This window comes from Theropithecus gelada, chromosome 9 (assembly GCF_003255815.1).
Source record: "Theropithecus gelada isolate Dixy chromosome 9, Tgel_1.0, whole genome shotgun sequence".
Lineage (NCBI taxonomy): Eukaryota > Metazoa > Chordata > Mammalia > Primates > Cercopithecidae > Theropithecus > Theropithecus gelada.
In genome coordinates this window covers 15,382,913-15,403,416 of record NC_037677.1, presented here as the reverse complement: position 1 = coordinate 15,403,416, position 20,504 = coordinate 15,382,913, and the positions used below count along the sequence as shown (strand labels likewise).

Sequence of the window (20,504 nt, the reverse complement as noted above, 5' to 3'; positions counted from 1 at the left end):
AAGCTCCTAGCAGAGAACATAAGATTTAGCAGTTCAAGCACTGAACTAGTAGTAAGGTCTTGATAAATGACAACTGAATGAAGGCATGATTGAGTTTAGCTGAGGCAAACAAGTCTATTTCTAACAAGCTTTTTGCAAAACAAAATACAAGTGAACAGAATTTAGATTCAGACAATTTCTTCATGAAAGTATCATTTCTACTAAAGATATGACGAAACTGAAATAAATGAAACACAGGCAAAAGTCCTATTTCACTTGTTATTTTGCAGTTTAACATTTTTACGAATATTTATAAGGTCATAATTTTATTCTAATTTTTACTAATAAATATGAGGTGGCATTATACTAGAGTCAAGCCTATCAGCTTGCAAGAACTGTAATTTTAGCAGTTGAGAATCAGCACCTACTAGTGTAAGTCTCAAAATATTAGTGATTAGCAAAAACAATATTATGTAGGTAATATTTAGTTACTTACTTTACATAGTTGCAGCTATATAAAGACATAAAAGTATCTCAACTCAAAGGTAAGAATAAAGTACACTGATTTACCTTCAGGAGCAACTTAACTCTCAGTTCACATTTGGGAGAAAGAGATTCCATAATATGCCAAACCAAAATTTAAGTTATTGTTTAAATGTGATCATGTCCATAATTTATCTCCCTAGGATTCCCTATTGTTTGTTTCTATCTGCAACTGAACAAAGTGTTCTATCACAGGAATCAAAGGCATTATAGGCCGGGCGCAGTGGTTCACGCCTGTAATCCCAGCACTTTGAGAAGCCGAGGTGGGCAGATCACCTGAGGTCGGGAGTTCGAAACCAGCCTGACGAATATGGAGAAAGCCCATCTCTCCTAAAAGCACAAAATTAGCTTGGCGTGATGGCGAGCACCTGTAATCCCAGCTACTTGGGAGGCTGAGGTAGGAGAATCGCTTGAACCTGGGAGGTGGAGGTTGCAGTGAGCCGAGATCGCACCACTGCACTCCAGCCTGGGAAACAAGAGCGAAATTCCGTCTCAAAAAAAAAAAAGGAATTAATAAGATATATCTATGATTCCGATGAATGAGGAAGATTAGTACAAATTAAATCACAGTTATTGATACCACCTCGAACATGCAGAAGATAATTTGAGCACTTCACTTTCAAAGAACATCTTGAAGGAAACAAAGTCTCAGTCACCCACCGGTAATAACAGAGCCACACGTGAGGTGCCACAGCTGTAGTTAAAAGCCACCACTATAAACCAAACACATTCTTGGAATGTATATGCTTTCAGTCCTTGCAATAAAAATATGCCCTACCAAGACTCACTCCAGTTAATGAGTTTTTAATTGGTGAAATCCTAAGCGATTTCTCAATATGACTACATATTACTGTAATATATGACTAATAATTAGTATGTTTTTATGTATTTTGAAATATTTTGTGTAATCTAAAATAGTCCATAGAAAATTTTTAGAAAAAAAATACATATAAACTGTCTTTAATGGAAATTAGCAGTTAATTAGCACTGATCATTTATTTAAATTTATAAAGGTATCTTGGATACATGTATTTATGATAACTTAAGATAGTGTAACTTATAAATACTTTCACTTTAATTTTTTTGAGATAGGATCTTGGTCTGTCACCCAGGCTGGAGGTATACTGGGCTCAATCACAGCTCCCTGCAAGCTCAAACCCCTGGGCTCAAGCAGTCCTCCTGCCTCAGCCTCCTGAGTAGCTGGGATTAGAGGTGTATGCCATGACCCCTGGCTAGTTTGTTTGTTTGTTTGTTTGTCTTGTAGAATTGGGTTCTTACTATGTAAACCAGGCTGGTCTCGAACTCCTGGACTTGACCTCCCAAAAGTATTGGGATTACAGGCTTGAGCCACTGTGCCCAGCTGAAATCTGCTCTTTAATTCTACAAGTAACATCAATAATTTTTTTCAGATAAGTAGATGAACAGATTTATATTCGTCTCATAATTTTTCTGTTTTAAACCTATGTGTTTTTTTTCTGGTAATCATCTAGACTAGTAATCCAAAGTAAAAAAGCATACCATGCTTCATTTCTTGAATGGTTGTCTTTCTAAATAAGTCCTCATCAATGGCCAAATGCATCAGTAATCCTAACAAACAGTACAAATTCTACAAATCATAAATACACCAGGTAGTTAGAGAAAATATAATAGAAATTTATTAACTGAGGCTTTAGCAACCAACATTGTTATAAGTCATGAAAATCTCAGATTCCTTTTACTCAGTACCAGAGACCTGATGGGGGGCTGGGAGTTAGAGAGAGGAAGAAGATTGCAGAAGAGAAAGAACTTCACCCCGACAGACACAGCAAGAGATCAGGGAAGCAAGGGAACAGACTGAATTAAGGTGAAGTTAGTAGCCTGCTGATTTCTAAGTACTTAACCACACTATTAGAATCATTCTCTCAAAAAGAACGGATTAATTTAAAAGGGAAGTGGTACAATCTGCAAAATTATCTCATTTACTCCACTAGGTGAAAATGATTACAAAGGAATGGGAATGAACTATCAAAAGAAAAAAAAAATCACAAGAAAATTGAACAGATAACAGCTACACTGAAAATGAAAAGAACCTCTAAAGGAAATCAAAAGTAGTAAGAAGAGACACTTTCCTGAAAAATGTGTGCTCGCAAGCAGATATATTTCCATAGTCCCCATTTTCAACTTAAAGCTATATCAAACAATATAATTAAAAACAAATTTTAGGGATATATTTTGTAAACTCAACTAGAAATCAGAATTTGTTCTAAAGTAATAAAAAACCAACTGCCTATGGTATGGCTGCTTCAACAGTTTTATTAGAGAAAAGAATCAAAGCAAATGAAGTTCTAAACATTTTGGCATGTCAGTGTGCTGGCAGAGAGAACAGTGTTCCTTCTTGGTAGCTAATGCCAGAATTCCTTATTGGGGCAAACATGTTCCATCCTAAGAAACCACTTTGCAAAAAATAAAAAAGGTAGGTGTCAGGAAAGGAGGAATTGGAGTAAGCTCTGTTTGGGGAATTGTTCTGGGAGCAGAACAACCCCAGATTGGTTATGCTAGGAGAAAAGATGTAAGAAAAAAGACTTGGGCATTTATTAGTGGGGTAGTGCAGATTTAAGAAGAAATGACTACAGTGTTTAGGGTTATGTGAAACAGAACCTCCTCTACCTTCCTTATGAATCTAAGGTAAACCCTACTTGGCTCTATGCTTTTAAAGCAAATGGACTTTTCCTGATGGATCTGAAACATCCCCAAATCTATTCCTCTTCTAGTTTCCTATATTTTCTTCAAAATTTGAAAAGAAGAAAACACTACATTCGCTGCATACAAATTTCACTTCTGAATAATTTTCCTAATACAAAAGTATGTTACACACATATTTCTTTCAAGACTTTGTTTTTGAACAATGTTTCTTTAAAAAAAAAAAGAGCAAGGGTACAGTAGCACAAAGCGAACATTGAAATGCTGCATCTTTGTACATGATTTTGGAGCACAATTAGAAATTTAACTACTTAGATTATATTAAGGATTGCAGCACTACATTTTTACAAGGTTCATTAGCCTAATTATACACTTAATTAAAACAAATGCAGTCACACATGTTAACATTTTCAATTCTAACTATAAATTACAACCAATGATAAAACTGAAAATAAGTAACAAATGTTTTATTGACATCCAAATTGGCTGAGTAAGTCTGAGTTTTGCGTTGATAATGTAAACTACCACAACTGCCACCCAGCTGTATGGAAATGATTATAATTCATCTTAATAAAGGCTGACACAGTATAAACATCACAACGGTAGGGAAGGCAGAATATAAGTGGGCAGAGTAGGGTCTCATCAACAAGAACAGCTCAGCTCCCTGAATACAGCCCATGGGGGGCCAGCAACCACCTACATGAGCACAGAAAGTACTACCACTGAAAGCATGAAAGTCAAAAGGGGAAAGTTTAAAAGAATGCCAAGTTAAAACTTTAAATCTTAATTTTTTTTTAGAAAAACTTCAACGAACGAGATAAATCAGGCCAAAAAGGTAAATAAACACAGAGAATTCCTTTAGATTAGAGCAGAAATCACAGATGTCATATTGCTATGTTTAAAGAACATGATTCATGTAAGTGTAAACTGCAACTTTTCTAAAACCAATGCATATGTTATAGTTCTTCATTATAACAAACGAGTCTGCAGCTGAGAATGCACAATTGAAAACTTTCAGACAAAAGACTATTGATTCAGCAAATAAAGTTAAATTGCATTTTTTTCAAAAGTAATTAAATTAAAATTGACTCAAAGTTCAAGAGCATATTTATTCTCAGCTAGTCCCGTGAAGTTCAAATTGACTGTAATTCTTCATTAGCATATGTACCCAATTAACTAAACAAATGTGTATTGGGATTCTCAATTTTATGATATAACAGTAAATTTTCTCCCAGATTCATGATATAAGAAAATGATCACTTTCTCTGATTGGGTAGACTAATCACTACCTACCTAGACAACCAGAATACCAAACACCACTGGAGGGAATTTCAAGGCACATAACAAAAGATAAACTGAGTTTAATGATTTGATCATTCTTTTTTTTTTTTTTTTTTTTTTTGAGATGGAGTCTCGCTCTGTGGCCCAGGCTGGAGTGCAGTGGCCGGATCTCAGCTCACTGCAAGCTCCGCCTCCCGGGTTCACGCCATTCTCCTGCCTCAGCCTCCCGAGTAGCTGGGACTACAGGCGCCCGCCACCTCGCCCGGCTAGTTTTTTGTATTTTTTTTAGTAGAGACGGGGTTTCACCGTGTTAGCCAGGATGGTCTCGATCTCCTGACCTCGTGATCCGCCCGTCTCGGCCTCCCAAAGTGCTGGGATTACAGGCTTGAGCCACCGCACCCGGCCAGATTTGATCATTCTTATTAGCTGCCACTGCCAAGGACCTTGCTAAATGATTTACATATATTTTCTTATGTAAACCATACAAAAGTCGTGATTCCTATCCTTCATAGGTAAGGAGTAGGGCTAAGTGAGGCTAACTTGCCCAAGGCCGCACTACGTAAAAAATACTGAGCAAGGTATCCTCATCCAGTCCTGACAATCCCCCTGCCAATAAAACGAGGACAACATAAGGTCAAGTCAGTCACTGACTGACACAGAGAGGTAATACGAAATTCCCAACTTCAAATCTGGGGGAAATTTTGTGTTTTCAATACATAATAGAGCAAAAAATGATAAAGTATATCTTAGATGAACAAAAGGGTATAACAAACAATGTAATTATAATCCTGTAAATCTTAGTTGAGGGGACAGTGAAGCTCAGATTCTGCAGAATTAAATGGATGAGTATGATATACCTCAAGACCACCCAAAGATGTTTGCCTACTAGTCTTATAAACAGAGAAATATCAGTTTATATTTGAGGGAGAAATTACTCAAGACATGAATGCAGGATGTAAAAAACAAACTTTTATATTTCAGTGATTTCCTGGATGTAGATTAATTACAAAATACAATCTGCATATAGATGATTTTAATCACCTTCTAATTAATCTATATTCAGGTTTAAATAGAATGCAAATACTTATGAAATACATATTTTTCAACAGGGTCACTTTTATTTCAACTCAAAAATGCAAAATATTAAAAATATTTTCTTAGTGGCCAGGTGTGATGGCTCACACCTGTAATCCCAGCACTTTGGGAGGCCAAGGTGGGTGAATCACTTGAGTTCAGGAGTTCCAGATCAGCTTAGGAAACATGGAGAAACCCTGCCTTTACCAAAAATACAGAAAATTAGCCAGGCATAGTGGTGTGTGCCTGTGGTCCCAGCTACTAGGGAGGCTGAGGTGGGAGGATCACTTGAGCCTGAAGATCCTGCCACTGTACTCCAGCCTGGGTGACAGAGTGAGACCCTGTCTCAAAAAATATAAAGAAAGAAAGTTAAAAAAAGAATAAATACATTTTAAAAATAAAAAATATTCTCTTAGAGATGTGATTTCATTTTTCAGCTTAGATGATGGAATTTATGGACAATAATGTAACTAAGCAAATAAAGAGGGGAAAAGTCATAAAAATAAACTTAACACAGAAACTGAAAAAGCTTTTTACAAAGGATGTTGACACTTCACCTGATATTCTGAATATTACATTGAAGATAAACAGATGAAAAAAATTATTTGGGATAAAAATCAAAGTTAATCAGACAAATCAAATGATGGCAAATCGGTAAAAATTTTAGAATAAATTAATAAATAAGATACCTGCCAACATGAGTCAGTAGCGGAAAGCCAGCCCCACACCCAGAGCTCCTTCATTTCCCTCACCACCATCTTCACAGGGCCTGATGTGCTAACTGTGAAACTTCAGATTTTTCCTTAAGTCTAAGATTGATAAGCAGATGTTAAGAAGGATTGTTCTGTGAGTACATACTACTAATGAGAGTATGGTAAATGGGTTTGTATGGTTTTTTCAACGTCCCTTCTTTCTGAGAATCAAGGGCCTGCACTCCTGGGAATTAATATGTAGTTACAATAAAAGAGGATTTCTTATCAAACAGTAAGTGGAAATGAAAATCCTGTACACTCTTGTCCCCCAAAGATATGAATAGAAAACAGAGGTGAAGGAGTTTTAGAAATGAAAAATACTAGAATGTAAAACCATCATGGCAGCCATTTTTATTTGTTTGGTTCCCTAGGGCAAGGGCTGACAACTGCAGCCTATGAGTCCATTCAGCCAGCAATCTGTTTTTGTAAACGAAGCTTTGCTTATATCTTGTCAATGGTTGATTTCATGCTACAATGGCAGATTTTCAGGGCCATGATGCTAAAATACTGATTATCTGACCCTTTACAGAAAGTCTGCCAACCTTTGATCTAAGATATCAAAGGCACCAAAAATGCTAACTAATAGATACTAGATCTAAAATAAATAAATAAATAAAAGTTTATATAAACACCAACATACAATTACTATTTTCACAAGGAAAAGTAATGTGAAACAAATTTAAGTGCCACAAACTTAAGAATAAAGGTAGATGTAAATAAGTGAGAAATGTCCATTATAGAAAAGATCCGGGCCAGGCAAAGTGGCTCATGCCCATAATCCATGCACTTTGGGAGGACAAAGCTGGCAGATCACTTGAGCCGAAGAGTTTGAGACCAGACTGGGCAACACAGGGAAACCCCATGTCTACAAAAAAATAAAAAAAATTAGCTGGGCATGGAGGCACTTGCCTGTAGTCCCAACTGCCTGGGAGGCTGAGGTGGAAAATTCACCTAAGCCCGGCAGGTTAAGGCTGCAGTGAGTCACCACTCTCCAGCAACAGAGTGAGACCCTGTCTCAAAAGGAAAAAAAAGATGCAGAGAAGAAAACTTTAGGCCGGGTGCAGTCACTCACACCTGTAATCCCAGTACTGTAGGAAGCCAGGGTAGCAGGATCACTTGAGGCCAGGGGTTTCAGACCAGCCTAGGCAACAAAGCAAGACCCAGTTTCTACTTAATTAATTAATTTAAAATGTTTTAGCCTCAATTATTTTCCATAGGGGAAAAGATTGAGTATCTACTTTAAGTTAGACTATGAAGCCCAAGTAAGAACACTAGTAATTTTTTTTTTTTTTTAGACAGAGTCTCACTCTGTCACCCAGGCAAGAATGCAGTGGCACGATCTCGGCTCAATGCAACCTCCGCATCCTGGGTCCAAGCGATTCTCCTGCCTCAGCCTTCTGAGTGGCTGGGATTATAGGTGCGCATCACCACGCCCAGCTAATTTTTGTATTTTTAGTAGAGACGGGGCTTCACCATGTTGGCCAGGATGGACTCGATCTCTTGACTTCGTGATCCACCCGCCTCAGCCTCCCGAAGTGCTGGGATTACAGTTGTGAACCACCACACCTGGCCCATCCCTCAGCCTCTAGAGTAGGTGGGACTACAGGCATCCATCACCACATCTGGCTAGTGTTTGTATTTTTAGTATACATAGGGTGGTTTTACCATGTTGGACGGCTGGTCTTGCAATCCTGACCTCAGGTGATCCACCCACCTTGGCCTCCCAAAGGTCTGGGATTACAGGCATGAGCCATCATGTCCGGCCTTATTTTATTTTTGTTTGTTTAAGACAGGCTCTCACTTTGCCATGCAATATGGAGTACAGAGGCATGATCATGGCTCACTGCAGCCTCAAACTCCCAGATTCAAGTGACTCTCCCACCTACACCTAAGCCTCCCAATTGCTGAGACCATTGGTGTGTGCCACCACACTCGGCTAACTTTTGTATTCTTTGTGAAGACAAAGTTTTGCCATGTTGCCAAGACTGGACTTGAACTCCTGGCTTCAAGTGATCCTTCCACTTCAGCTTCCAAAAGTACTGGGATTACATGCATGAGCCATCATGTCCAGCCTCAAACACAAAATCTTATCATTTCACAGGTCCAGTCCCTATTTTAGCATACAATTTTATATGTTGCTTTTTATATACTTAACATTATATCATAATCAAATTTATATTTCATGAGAAAGTGTCAGAAATACTTCTTAACCACCATCCAGGCCAGGAAGTATCATTACCGTTTATTTGTTAATATAGTAACACCATATCTAATATGGATAGTCAAGGGTTCATTTGCTCCTGCACTGATTACGCTTTACTAAGCAACACCTATGGTCCTGTAGACCAATACCTACAACCAGGTTCTAGAAATACTTAAAAAAAAAAAAAAAAAAAGCAAGGTTCTTCTGCCAAAGGTAATCACAATTATTTGGCATAACCTGCCTGAAAATAGTGGCATTTGTGGTTTAAATAAAGAGATTATGTTTCCTATTTGTTTTTGAGACAGAGTCTCACTTTGTCACCTAGGCTGGAGTGCAGTGGCATTACCTCAGCTCACTGCAACCTCAATCTCCTGGGTTCAAGTGATTCTCGTGCCTCAGCCTCCCATGTAGCTGGGATTACAGGCACCTGCCACAATGCCTGGCTAACTTTTGTATTTTTCGTAGAGACAAGGTTTCATCATATTGACCAGGTTGTTCTTGAACTCTTGACGTGAAGTGCTCCACCCACCTAGACCTCCCAAAGTGTTGGGATTACGGGCATGAGCCACCGCGCCCAGTCGATGTTTCCCATTTAAATCAAGAGGAAATGAAATGATATGGGTGAAATAAAAATTGATTCCAAGGTAATGAAACATTTCAGGTAAATGTTTGTCTACTAAGAAAATAATTTAAAAAAAGGAATCACCGAAGTAATGACACTGTGAATGAATAGTTCTAGATAAAGATCAGTTAATTTTATTTTTGAATAACATAAAGAAAATAACTCAAGAGAAACATCATCAAGGGGAAGATAATATTGTCTCTCTTCCTATTTGTCTCCATTTCTAAATATCAGCAGGTAGTCAACTAAGGCAGGGGTTGGGGGATGAGCTAATTGTCATTAATGCCCCTGACTGAAAAACAACATTCAACCTAGTCTAGAAAATAGTTTTGAAAGTAGGCAGTGCAAGATTCTTATTTTAAAAAACTTAAGCCAGGCATGGTGGCTCACGCCTGTAATCCCAGCACTTTGGGAGGCTGAGGCGGGCAGATCACTTGAGATCAAGTGTTCCAGACCAACCTGGCCAATGTGGTGAAACCCAGTCTCTGCTAAAAATTCAAAAACTAGCCAGGCATGGTAGCACACACCTCTAGTCCCACCTTCTAGGAAGGCTGATGCAAGAGAATTGCTTGAACCCAGGAAGCGGAGGTTGCAGTGAGCCAGGATCTCCAACCTATGCGACAGAGTGAGACTCCACCTCAAAAAAACAAAAAACAAACAAAAAAATCCAACAACAACAAAAATTTCATCAGACATCAGGACATAATAAGATCTAAATGGCTGTAAAAATCTCGCTAACATTAACTTCACAAGCTTACATTACTATTTTCCTTAATGACATTTGATATTTGAGGTGGTCTGGGTTGTGTTCCTTCTCTTCAAAATATACAATTGGGATTCTGCATTATTCCTTAGACTCTTTGAATTTGAAAATCTAAATGAGAAAGCAATAGTGACATGTATTTGTCACTTTTATAAAAGTAAGTATTCAGTAAGTGTTATTCAATTAGTTATCCTCCAAAATTGAGACCGCCCAAGAATGACTGGAATTTTGTATAAGGGAAGTTATCTTGGAAATTTCTACTTACATATCATGAATACATATTATTGTATTCCTACTAGATATATCTGAAATTTCTTAATTTCACTTAATTTCTTCCTTTCTGCTATACTACATTGCTTAATTTACTCTTCCACAAGCCACCACGGAGTTGACACAGCTACCTTTACAAGCTATCATCACATTTAAAATCATCTTCCACAACAAGCCACTTTCAGTTACCTAATTCAGACCATTCTTCCCCATCAGTTCACAGAGCACCTATTATAGAACTATATCAACATTTATCACATAATTATAATTGTGTGATTTCTTGGCTATGACTCCATCTAGGCTGCAAATCTCTGGAGGAAGAACATATTCCATTCATCTTCGTTTCCTAGCACCTAACACAGGGATTGTCACAAGAGAAATGCTTGGAAAGGTTTCTTATGAAATAACAGGAATCCATTTCTGAGCATTTCTGAGAATGAGGAAGGTGGGTATCTCTGGGCTCTTGTAGATTTGTATCTGTCAATCTGAGCAGACCACCTACTTTTTCTCTCCCATTGTTAATCCAACTGTGAGGAACCATGACTATCATTTCCACAAGGAAGCTTAACTATGTAACACAGGTGTCGGAGAATCACAAACTATTTCTTTTCTGTTTCCATATGAAAATTGGTGATGCCTAAAAAGAGATTATAACCAATCTGTTTTTCTTAAATCTCTCTGTCTCTTTGAAAATCTCTGTGCACGACTTTCTTCATTAAGTGCCAAACTAACAGGGCTTAAAAATGACTCAGCTATAAAAGAACTTCTAGTTCTGCAAAGACATACTTGTTTTCTTGAATCTGTTTGGTGTATCAAAATTAAATGCCATGGTAACCAGAAACTGTGGTGGATTTTGTGAAATGCCTTCCTTTGACTTAATCTAGATAGTAAGTTTATTTTTCCGTCTTACTCTCCTTTTGCTTTAGGCTTTTCATCTGTTCACTTTACCCTGATATCCTTTCACGGTGAGGTAGAAAATACGCAATAAATGACAGAAAATATAATAACATGTAATTGCAATGCTGGCTCAAAGCTGGTACAAACACAATTAAATCTCATTTGTGATGAGTTAAGTTTCACAGGCATTTTAAAGCATATGCATATTGGGAAGCTATAATCCATGCATTTTACCTTATCGTTTTTTTCCTACTCAGGAAAGACATGAAAACAAAATTTAACTTTTGAGGTAATTTAGAACTCGATTTCTTACACGAAATAAAGGCAAGTCCATGTTGAAAATAATATTGTTTAACTATAAGTTATTTGAAGAAATGTTAATGCTTCTCCAAAGTTAAAAAAAAAAAAAGAATTTTAAAGAGAATTTAAAAAGTAAAAGCAGCTACAACTATGAATATAACACCACTCGAAAATTCAAGGTGAATTTTATACCTTGTTATGTAACACTACCATTCAAGCCTCATTCATATTCCAGCAGAGTTCTAAGTCAAGTTTCAGTTTTAGAATACTGGATGAACCATGAGAGATGAAATCTGAACTCACCACAGTTACTTACATGTAACAAGAAGGTACCACCATTGCTCAAATACTCATTTTTAAAAATAAAATGCATGGTTTAATTCCACACATCTATCTTTTACAACACCCTAGATGCCTGTAATTACTTGACAACAGTTTAAACTAAGTTCTACGGTCTCAGTCACTGCTGTAAGTCTACCCTCCACCTTCCCCAATTTTCTCACCATGTAAAGAAAGTTAAAATAAAAAGAAAAAAAAAGGTGATAACAATACAAGAAATAAGTTAAAAATTAAAAAGCCAAAACAGTTCACAAATATATTTTCCCAGGTAATCATTAGAGAGTAAGTAAGAGAAGATGCAATTAAATTAAACAAGTTAAACATGCACAAGTTCAGACTCATGGGGAAGGATGCGGTGCACCTCACTTGTCTATGACAGAGGTCTGCCAAGCCTTTGTTGGAAAATCAACTCATACTATCTGAATACATTAAAATCAAAAATATCACAACAGTTCTATCACACACAAAAAGGAACAGAATCAAGGAAACTGATATAACATTTGAAGTTTTTAAGGATGCATGTTCTGTAAAGTAATGAAGTTGAGATTAGCAAACAGTACAACATTTTTAGACTCTGAATGCTCAGAAATCTATGGCTTGCCTGATTTTTTAAAATTTCATATTAAAGGTTTTTAACAATAAAAAAACTGATAAAAAATGAAGAACTAAATAAACACAAATTTAAAGCTTAAATCAAATTTAAGTCACCCAGATAATTTTTATTGCATTAAGCTTTCCCAAGAAAACTGCTTTTATGCTCTCCTTAACATTGCAAATCCATCTGGAGTTCTGACTTGAAAGAGTCCATCATCAATTTACAGCAAGGTAAAATGTTTGCTTGAGTGTGATGAACAATAAATTTATTAGGATAATTCAAATGCCATTTCTTCATGTTCCTGCAAAACCTCTCTTCATCGGGCTAAGTGCTTTCTGTGATTATGACATATATATAGGAATGAAGGAGCAGTTGCTTCCAAATGAGAAAGTTTCCTATCAAGCATATGCTAAGTCAACACCACTCTCCATCTAAGCATAAATGAAGATAAAACACTCTACATTATGATTCAATTAAAAACCTCCAAGATACGTTACCTGCCGCCTCGAGCACTGAAAGGCACTACATGGATTCCCAGAGGCCCTCCATCGTTGGGGACTTCTACGAGCTTTACCATATCACTGTGAGACAATGATGAATGAGGGAGCATGAACGTGTACTGTAAACAAACCAAAACCAAAAAGCAGAACGAAAAACTGCAACAACACAGACACACAATAAACAACGAAAGAGAACAGAACAAAAATCCCACCAAGCGCACAGGCATATATATACATATTCTGGAATATAAGCATGGTGATGAAGGCAACATTAAACACTACATACCTGAACACTAGTCTGATGGCATGGAGGGAGAGCAATCATCAGAGGTAACTACATTAAAATGATACAGAACATTTCTCTTGGATCGACCCTATTCTTCTGTGTAATACAAGTTTATGTGTTTCAAGTCAAATCTTTAGACTTACACTGAAATTCTTCCATCCCAACACCTATGTCAAGGACTCTAAAGATTAAGTGAATAAAGATGTTGCAGCTACAGAACACTTTCTAATTTACAAAGTGCTCTTTTATATGTCACATCATTAATCCTTCCAATAATCCAATGAGATCCAAGTTTTCACTACTGTAAGTGACAGTCCAAGGGAGATCACCATTGTCCTTACTACTCACTACTTCATGACAAGTCAAAGTCACTATTTCCTAAACTGCTATAAGACAGCTGCAAGTGCAGCTTATAAAACCTTTCTCAAAGCCAATAGGCATCTACTACAAATCAAATAATTTTCATAAAATGGCTCATCATCAATTTTCTTTTTAGAAAGGGAGTCTTGCTATGTTGCTCAGGCTGGCCTAGAACTCTTGGGCTCAAGCAACCTTCTCACCTCAGTATTCTGAGTAGCTGGGACTACAGTTATGAAGTTATTTATATGATATGACATAACATGAAGTTACTTCTTTTTTTTTTTTTTTTTTTTTTTGAGACGGAGTCTCGCTCTGTCGCCCAGGCTGGAGTGCAATGGCCGGATCTCAGCTCACTGCAAGCCCCGCCTCCCGGGTTCACGCCATTCTCCTGCCTCAGCCTCCCAAGTAGCTGGGAGTACAGGCGCCCGCCACCTCGCCCAGCTAATTTTTTTTTGTATTTTAGTAGAGACGGGGTTTCACTGTGTTAGCCAGGATGGTCTCGATCTCCTGACCTCATGATCCGCCCGTCTCGGCCTCCCAAAGTGCTGGGATTACAGGCTTGAGCCACCGCGCCCGGCCTGAAGTTACTTCTATTACAAAACTATTCTGTGGAAGGAACATAACCTTACATACCGTATGGATTTGTCAAGTCTCTTCCATGAATCTTTACTATTAATACAATAAAGCCTGAGTTTAATGAAAATTGGTAGAGACAATGTAATTTTCTAAACTATTTAAACGAGATTCTGCTTTCTTTGTAGATTTTTTCGTATATACATATTACATCAGAGGTCTAAGCAGTATTTACCTAACAACCAATATTTGGAAATAGTACTTCAATTAAATATCTATTTCAAGCCAGCTGGAAAACAATCAATTATTACCAATGAATTTCACAAAGATCACAATATAGATTTTATGTGATGGAAAATGCCAATTTTTCAATTATGTTTCTAATATAAAAACCTGAGGTTATCCTATATACTATGAATGTCCCACATAAAGACAGGAATATCAAATCAAAATTAAAAACATGTGCACAGATTTAATCACATGTACTAATTAAGACAACAAAAAAATTCTTCCATACTGCCAAATGGTTAAATGGATTTTTTATTACTTTTATTTTTTTTACCAAATTTCATAAAATTCTATTTTGGATACTGATTATCCCATTTGAACACCTATCTAATCATTGGTTTGTAAGCTAAGAATAGTATAACTTCAATAAACTGATTTTATCCCACATTCTAAAGAGAACTATGGCATGGCAAGTACTTTACTAAATGTAAATCCTCAGTTTGCTGACTGCCATACATTCAAACAGCATCTGATTCTAGTGCCTGCTTAATCTCACTTCTCTTGGAAGACCAAGAGAAGACAGAATTAAGTACATAAATGTCAATGTCTATATCCCCAACTTTTACCCAAAGTCAAAGAAAAAAATCCAAAATGACTGTCCTCCCTGCTCTAAGCTACCAAGGAAAGAAGTCCTGAGAATGCCTACCATTTACACATGTCAATACGTAAAATAATCAGAACATTGTGGAACAAATAGGAGATTTTTCGTTGTCCTTTTATATTTAAAATTGTTTTCAAGGTCCCTAATCTAGGACCTCCAATTTTTCATTAAATATCTAGAGAGATTCTATTTCTTCAAACTACAATAAATACATATATATACACATACACTATAACAATTAATGCTAACATGATCTAACTAGTTTTTCAAGTATGTCTGCAAATTTTTTTAATTTAGCAAAGTGAAGAACAAACACATGATCAAAATATTGACACAGAAAGCAATCTGAAAAGAGTTATGGTGTTTACAGTGTTGTTAACATGACAAACATCTTCAATCGAATACTATTTTATATTATAATTTAATAGTATTTGCCAGGGCATGAAACTCAGGACAGGGAGACATGAACTTCCATGCTATACTGCTTATGTTACATAATTAACTCAAGAGATAAAAGATGTTCTTTATAAAAACAAATCAATGCACGGCATGTTTTTAACTAAGCACAAACATTCCTCACGCCATATGCTTTCAGAATACTCGCTGCAATTAATGACGCTACATGTACATTGCAAATTTAGTTGAAACCATCAGTAACTTACTCCAGAGAAAAGTTGGGTATATTCTCCAAACCCGTGTCAGCATGTCCAACAGGTTCAACACGACTGTTATCCTCTTCTGTCCCATCCTCATCCTAGAGGCAGCCAACACAAAGAACAGTACAATCTGTGTTAGGTTTCTTGCTGTAATGTGAAAGGAAACTGGGTAAAACGGGAATCTAATAGGCAGTATGATTATGGTAACTGTTTCCTCGAAGAAGGATGACCTTTAATGACAGGATGAGTGTGTGTTGTAAAGAGCTAAAACTGAAAACAAGAGTCTAATGAGATAGTGTATCCCAGAAAGTGAATAAGATATACTACTGGGATAAGGAAAGAAAACAAACATACAAAGAAAAAAACTTATCTTTATGCTAATTTTATTATCTGGTCATTTTTCACTGCTTTTCATGTATATTTTAGGAAGTTATTATATATTACTCCATTGTTACGATACATTGATAAACAAATATACATGACATTGGAAATGCATGTTTGAAAACAGCTTCCTACTCAAAACGGTTAAAACAATTACAAACCATAACCATTACCAAAAGCTTCAAAGTCATATTTCTCAGTTCTTGATTCCTACTAACATAGCTCGTCAAAAGGAGCATGCAGTGGCATAGTTCCAGACTTTACAGGCTTCATCCCATACAATTTCACATAAAATTATCCTAAGCCAATCGACTGATTATTTAGAGGTGTCTGTAAAGGCAGTAAGGTCTTAGCCATAATGGACCACTTTTGTTGACTTCTGTGCATGAAGGACCAAACAAAAGGACAAGCAAAAAGAACAAAGTACTCAGCCCTCATCCTCCTAATATTTTGTACAAATTGTTCCAATGTGTTGCAGAAATCCAATAAGTTTGCTGGTGTTTATATATGTCAGTTTATTGAAGTTATACTATTCTTAGCTTACAAACTAATGATTAGATAGATGTTCAGATGAGATAATCCGTACTCAAAAAGGTGCCTGTGGAATAAATGTGGTAGGTCACAAAAATAAATGAAAAGCCACCCAAGAATATACCTTCGTTTATAATCTCGGCCACTGTCTTTTCATTAAAGAGTTCACTATTATTAATAGTTAAAAGCTGGCTTTTCAAAATCATTTGAATAATGATAAAGATACCTAACTGAGATCAATGGACTTACTAGCCAGATTAGAACAGTTAAGAGATCCTCAGATTCTCCAAACACAATGATGGAGACATACTCTCTGGCACCTAGTAGAAGCTCTGTAAATGTTTTGCTAATTAAAGTAAAATCATGCCTAGGAATCTCTGTGGTAATATGTTCCCCAAATGCAACTAAGTAAAATGTATTTAATCCATTTCTTAGAAGTTTATATGTATAATTTATGTATACATATAATTTGGTAGGTTTATCTTTTCTATTACATAAATTTGACAATGGTGATTTTATTGTGAACTTTTTCAACATAATTCATAGGTACACATATTGGGAACTTATTAAGCCATCTATATTAGTACAGGAAGTCCAACACTGGAGAAAAATTTTATATTTTCAATCATGCTATTTGAGAGACTCAGTGGAAATGTGCATGCCATCAACAGGAACAACAATCAACAAAATGATAAGCAAGAGTTACACGTTCAAGATACAATGTCCAACAATATATTGAATCATTGAAGAGATACTAAGAGAAGGTAAAGCAGGCAGTAAGGCCCAATTGATATTTCCCTTTCAAATCTATGAGAAGTAGAAACTAAGGGCACCAAGCTTTCCTATGAGTCATAGCTGTGCTCTGTGCTTTCTGGATGGTGGAGCTCTGCATGAAGCCAGGCTATTTGATTGATGATGCTGTGTCTTGAGAGGCTCTAATATGTACTTCTCAGTCATCTATCTCCTTTAAGCACCAGCACATAATACATTTCAAAGGTTAACCAGCATCTTAAACCTGCCTGAGAACTGCACGTGGAATGTAAACACGAACTCCCAAAATTATGCTTTTCCAATGGGAGTGGGGGCAGGAAGGAGAGCAAATGTGATTTGTTTATAAACCAGATGTAGCACATAAAAATAATCTTACACATTACAGATCTTTTTTTCAGGATTCATTAATAATTTAAGGACTACTGAAATGCCACCAAGATGTATCACCACTTGAAACACCTATGTTGCACTATGAAACAGCCACATAAATGAAATGCCCCAAACTACAATGATAAAACAGTCACTGATAATTCACACATTGTTCCCACAGTGGCCATTATCAGGCACCCAAGAGCATGGAGAATATTATTTCATGAAGCTACACACAGTGTCCAGTTTGGATGGCAACATTCACTGCCCTGAGGCTGAGCTGCAGTTGCTGTGGAACCTCAACTTAGATTTTCCCAACATTAAGATGTGTAAATTATCAGCTCCTATATGATTTTATTCTGTTGTCTGGTACTTTTTTTTTAAAGCTGTGACCAAATGTAGTTACTTTTAGCAAGAACTATACACTGAATTCCATTATAACTACAGTAAACAAAGCTGTTATTATGTATGTCAAATCAATATTTAAGAACTATACAGTACTGGCCAGGTGAAGTGGCTCACGCCTGTAATCCCAGTACTTTCAGAGGCCGAGGTGGGGGGACCACTTGAACCCAGGATTTCAAGACCAGTGTGGGCACCATGGTGAGACCCCACCTCTATTTTTTTTAAAGTAAGAAAAAAATAGAACTATATAGTATTAATTTAAACTAAACAGTGCCAAAGAACTTTCAGATGATACAATCCAGCCACTTGTTTTGTTTTTTTTTTCTTTTTCCTTTCCCTACTCTCCATTTCATAGCAGAGTACAGACACTAAGAGCTTGGGTTCAAGCATTAAACAGACCTGGGCGTGAACAGCAATTCTATCATTTGCCAATTTTATAACCTTATGCAAGTTATGTACCTTTCCATGTTTCTATCCCTTCTTCTGTAAAATATGAACAATATAAACATTTTCCTTGGCTGGGTTTAGTGGCTCACACCTGTAACCCCAGCACTTTAGAAGGCTGAGACAGACAATGGCTTAACACCAGGAGTTCAAGATCAGCCTGGGCAACGTAGCAAGACTCAGTCTCTACAAAAAGCCGGGTGAGATAGTGTGTGTAGTCCCAACTACTGGGAAGGCTGAAGCAAGAAGAAAGCTTGAGTCCAGGAGTTCAAGGCTGCAGTGAGCTATGACCATGCCACTGCACTCCAGCCTGGGCGACAGAGTTAGACCCCCGTCTCTCTCTCTCTGATACACACACACACACACACACACACACACACACACACACACATAGTTTAAAAACTCTTCCTCAGGCCGGGTGCGGTGGCTCATGCCTGTAATCCCAGCACTTTGGGAGGCTGAGACAGGCGGATCACGAGGTCAGGAGATCGAGACCATCCTGGCTAACACGGTGAAACCCCATCTCTCTGAAAAATATTAAAAAATTAGCTGGGTGTGGTGGCGGGCACCTGTAGTCCCAGCTACTCCGGAGGCTGAGGCAGGAGAATGGCGTGAACCCAGGGGGCGGAGCTTGCAGTGAGTCGAGATTCGGCCACTGCACTCCAGCCTGGGTGACAGAGCAAGACTCCGTCTCAAAAAAAAAAAAAAAGAAAAAAAACCTCTTCCTCTCAGGACTACTGAGAGAATTAGTAAGAAAATCCTCCATATCACAAGCATTATATGGTGCCTGACACATAGTAATTACCCAACAAATGGTAATTTATAAACATTATTGAAGACAGAAATAGATAATACGTATATAATATAGAAAACATACCTTGATAAATCTTTTGGGGCAATTATGTACAAATATAAAACATTTTAAGGGTATATACATGTATTCATCTATTCATACACTGTACCTTGCAAAACAATTTAATATGAAACATATTACCCACTCAATCAAATAAAAAACACATTATTTATAATTTAGAAACTTGCTGACACCTGGTATTTACTGTGCTTTGCTATATACAAGATATTTTCACTGTAAAATGTCTTCAGGACAAGTAAAGAAACCAAGAAAAAGATAACTAAATGCTATATACAATCAAGTACATGGCAACAAGAAGAAAACTCTATGGGGTGGTGGTTGAAGACATTTTCAGAAAGAAAGTAGATGTAAAAAAAGTAGGAGGGGTCTAGGATTTTTAACCTACCTGAAAGCAACGGCTTCATCAATGCTGGCAGAAGGCAGAAGATTCCTGGGTCACAGACAAAGAACTATTCACAACTCACAGCCACACCGTTAGCCAGAATATGACCCTTTTATGTAGTGGTTCCTCAGCTAAGATTCTCACAAGGTGAGGGACACTGGCACACAAAGAAGAACTCTAGGCTCAGGGAACCCAAATCTTTTACACAGACAGGGAGTATCCTTGCTTGCTGCTGTCAGACGACATCCTATGCCTAGATAGCTCTACAAACATCCTTGAAAAGACTGTCCACATTGAAGGCATCTGTTCTGTTTTTGTTTTTTCCTAATACCTCCTCCTCTTAGATGAGGCATCTGTACAAAATACAAGAGAATCACGAGGAGTTATCTCAAAACTGCAGAGTTTAATCGAAGGATTGACAAATGATAGCATGTGGATGATTGCTAGGAGACTAAAACTAGGAATATTATTAACAAATGATTATGATAAAAATGCCTTCTGAATAGTGATATTAAATTCTACTAAAAGTCGTATCTTCTATACTGAAAAAAATTCAGTGTAGAACTACATGCTTAAAAAGACCAAGCATGAAAGATAAAAGAAACTTTGAGACATGCAAAGAAGATCTTTACTTCCTTCGCATGAACACTTTATTATAAAGCTCTTTTTGGATGTGCTCCAGCAAAATCCAGAAAACACAGTAAGAAATCAGTCAGAACCCAAGGAAAGTCCTAGAATATAGGAGAAAGGGCAGTTTAGGGAAGCAGGCAGAAACCAGTTCAGATA

At 37.0% G+C, this 20,504-nt stretch overlaps 1 protein-coding gene across 11 annotated transcripts in view; it reads right to left on the bottom strand.

Moving 5' to 3' along the window:
• Positions 1-20,504, bottom strand: part of PARD3 (par-3 family cell polarity regulator) — a 720,507-nt gene that overhangs the window by 277,095 nt on the left and 422,908 nt on the right. For all 11 annotated transcript variants that reach the window (XM_025396019.1, XM_025396023.1, XM_025396022.1 and 8 more), the window contains 2 exons: positions 15,568-15,659; positions 12,795-12,878 (listed from right to left, as the gene is read on the bottom strand). In XM_025396019.1, the coding sequence (XP_025251804.1) occupies positions 12,795-12,878; positions 15,568-15,659 (176 nt within the window). The remainder of the gene's footprint in view (positions 1-12,794; positions 12,879-15,567; positions 15,660-20,504) is intronic.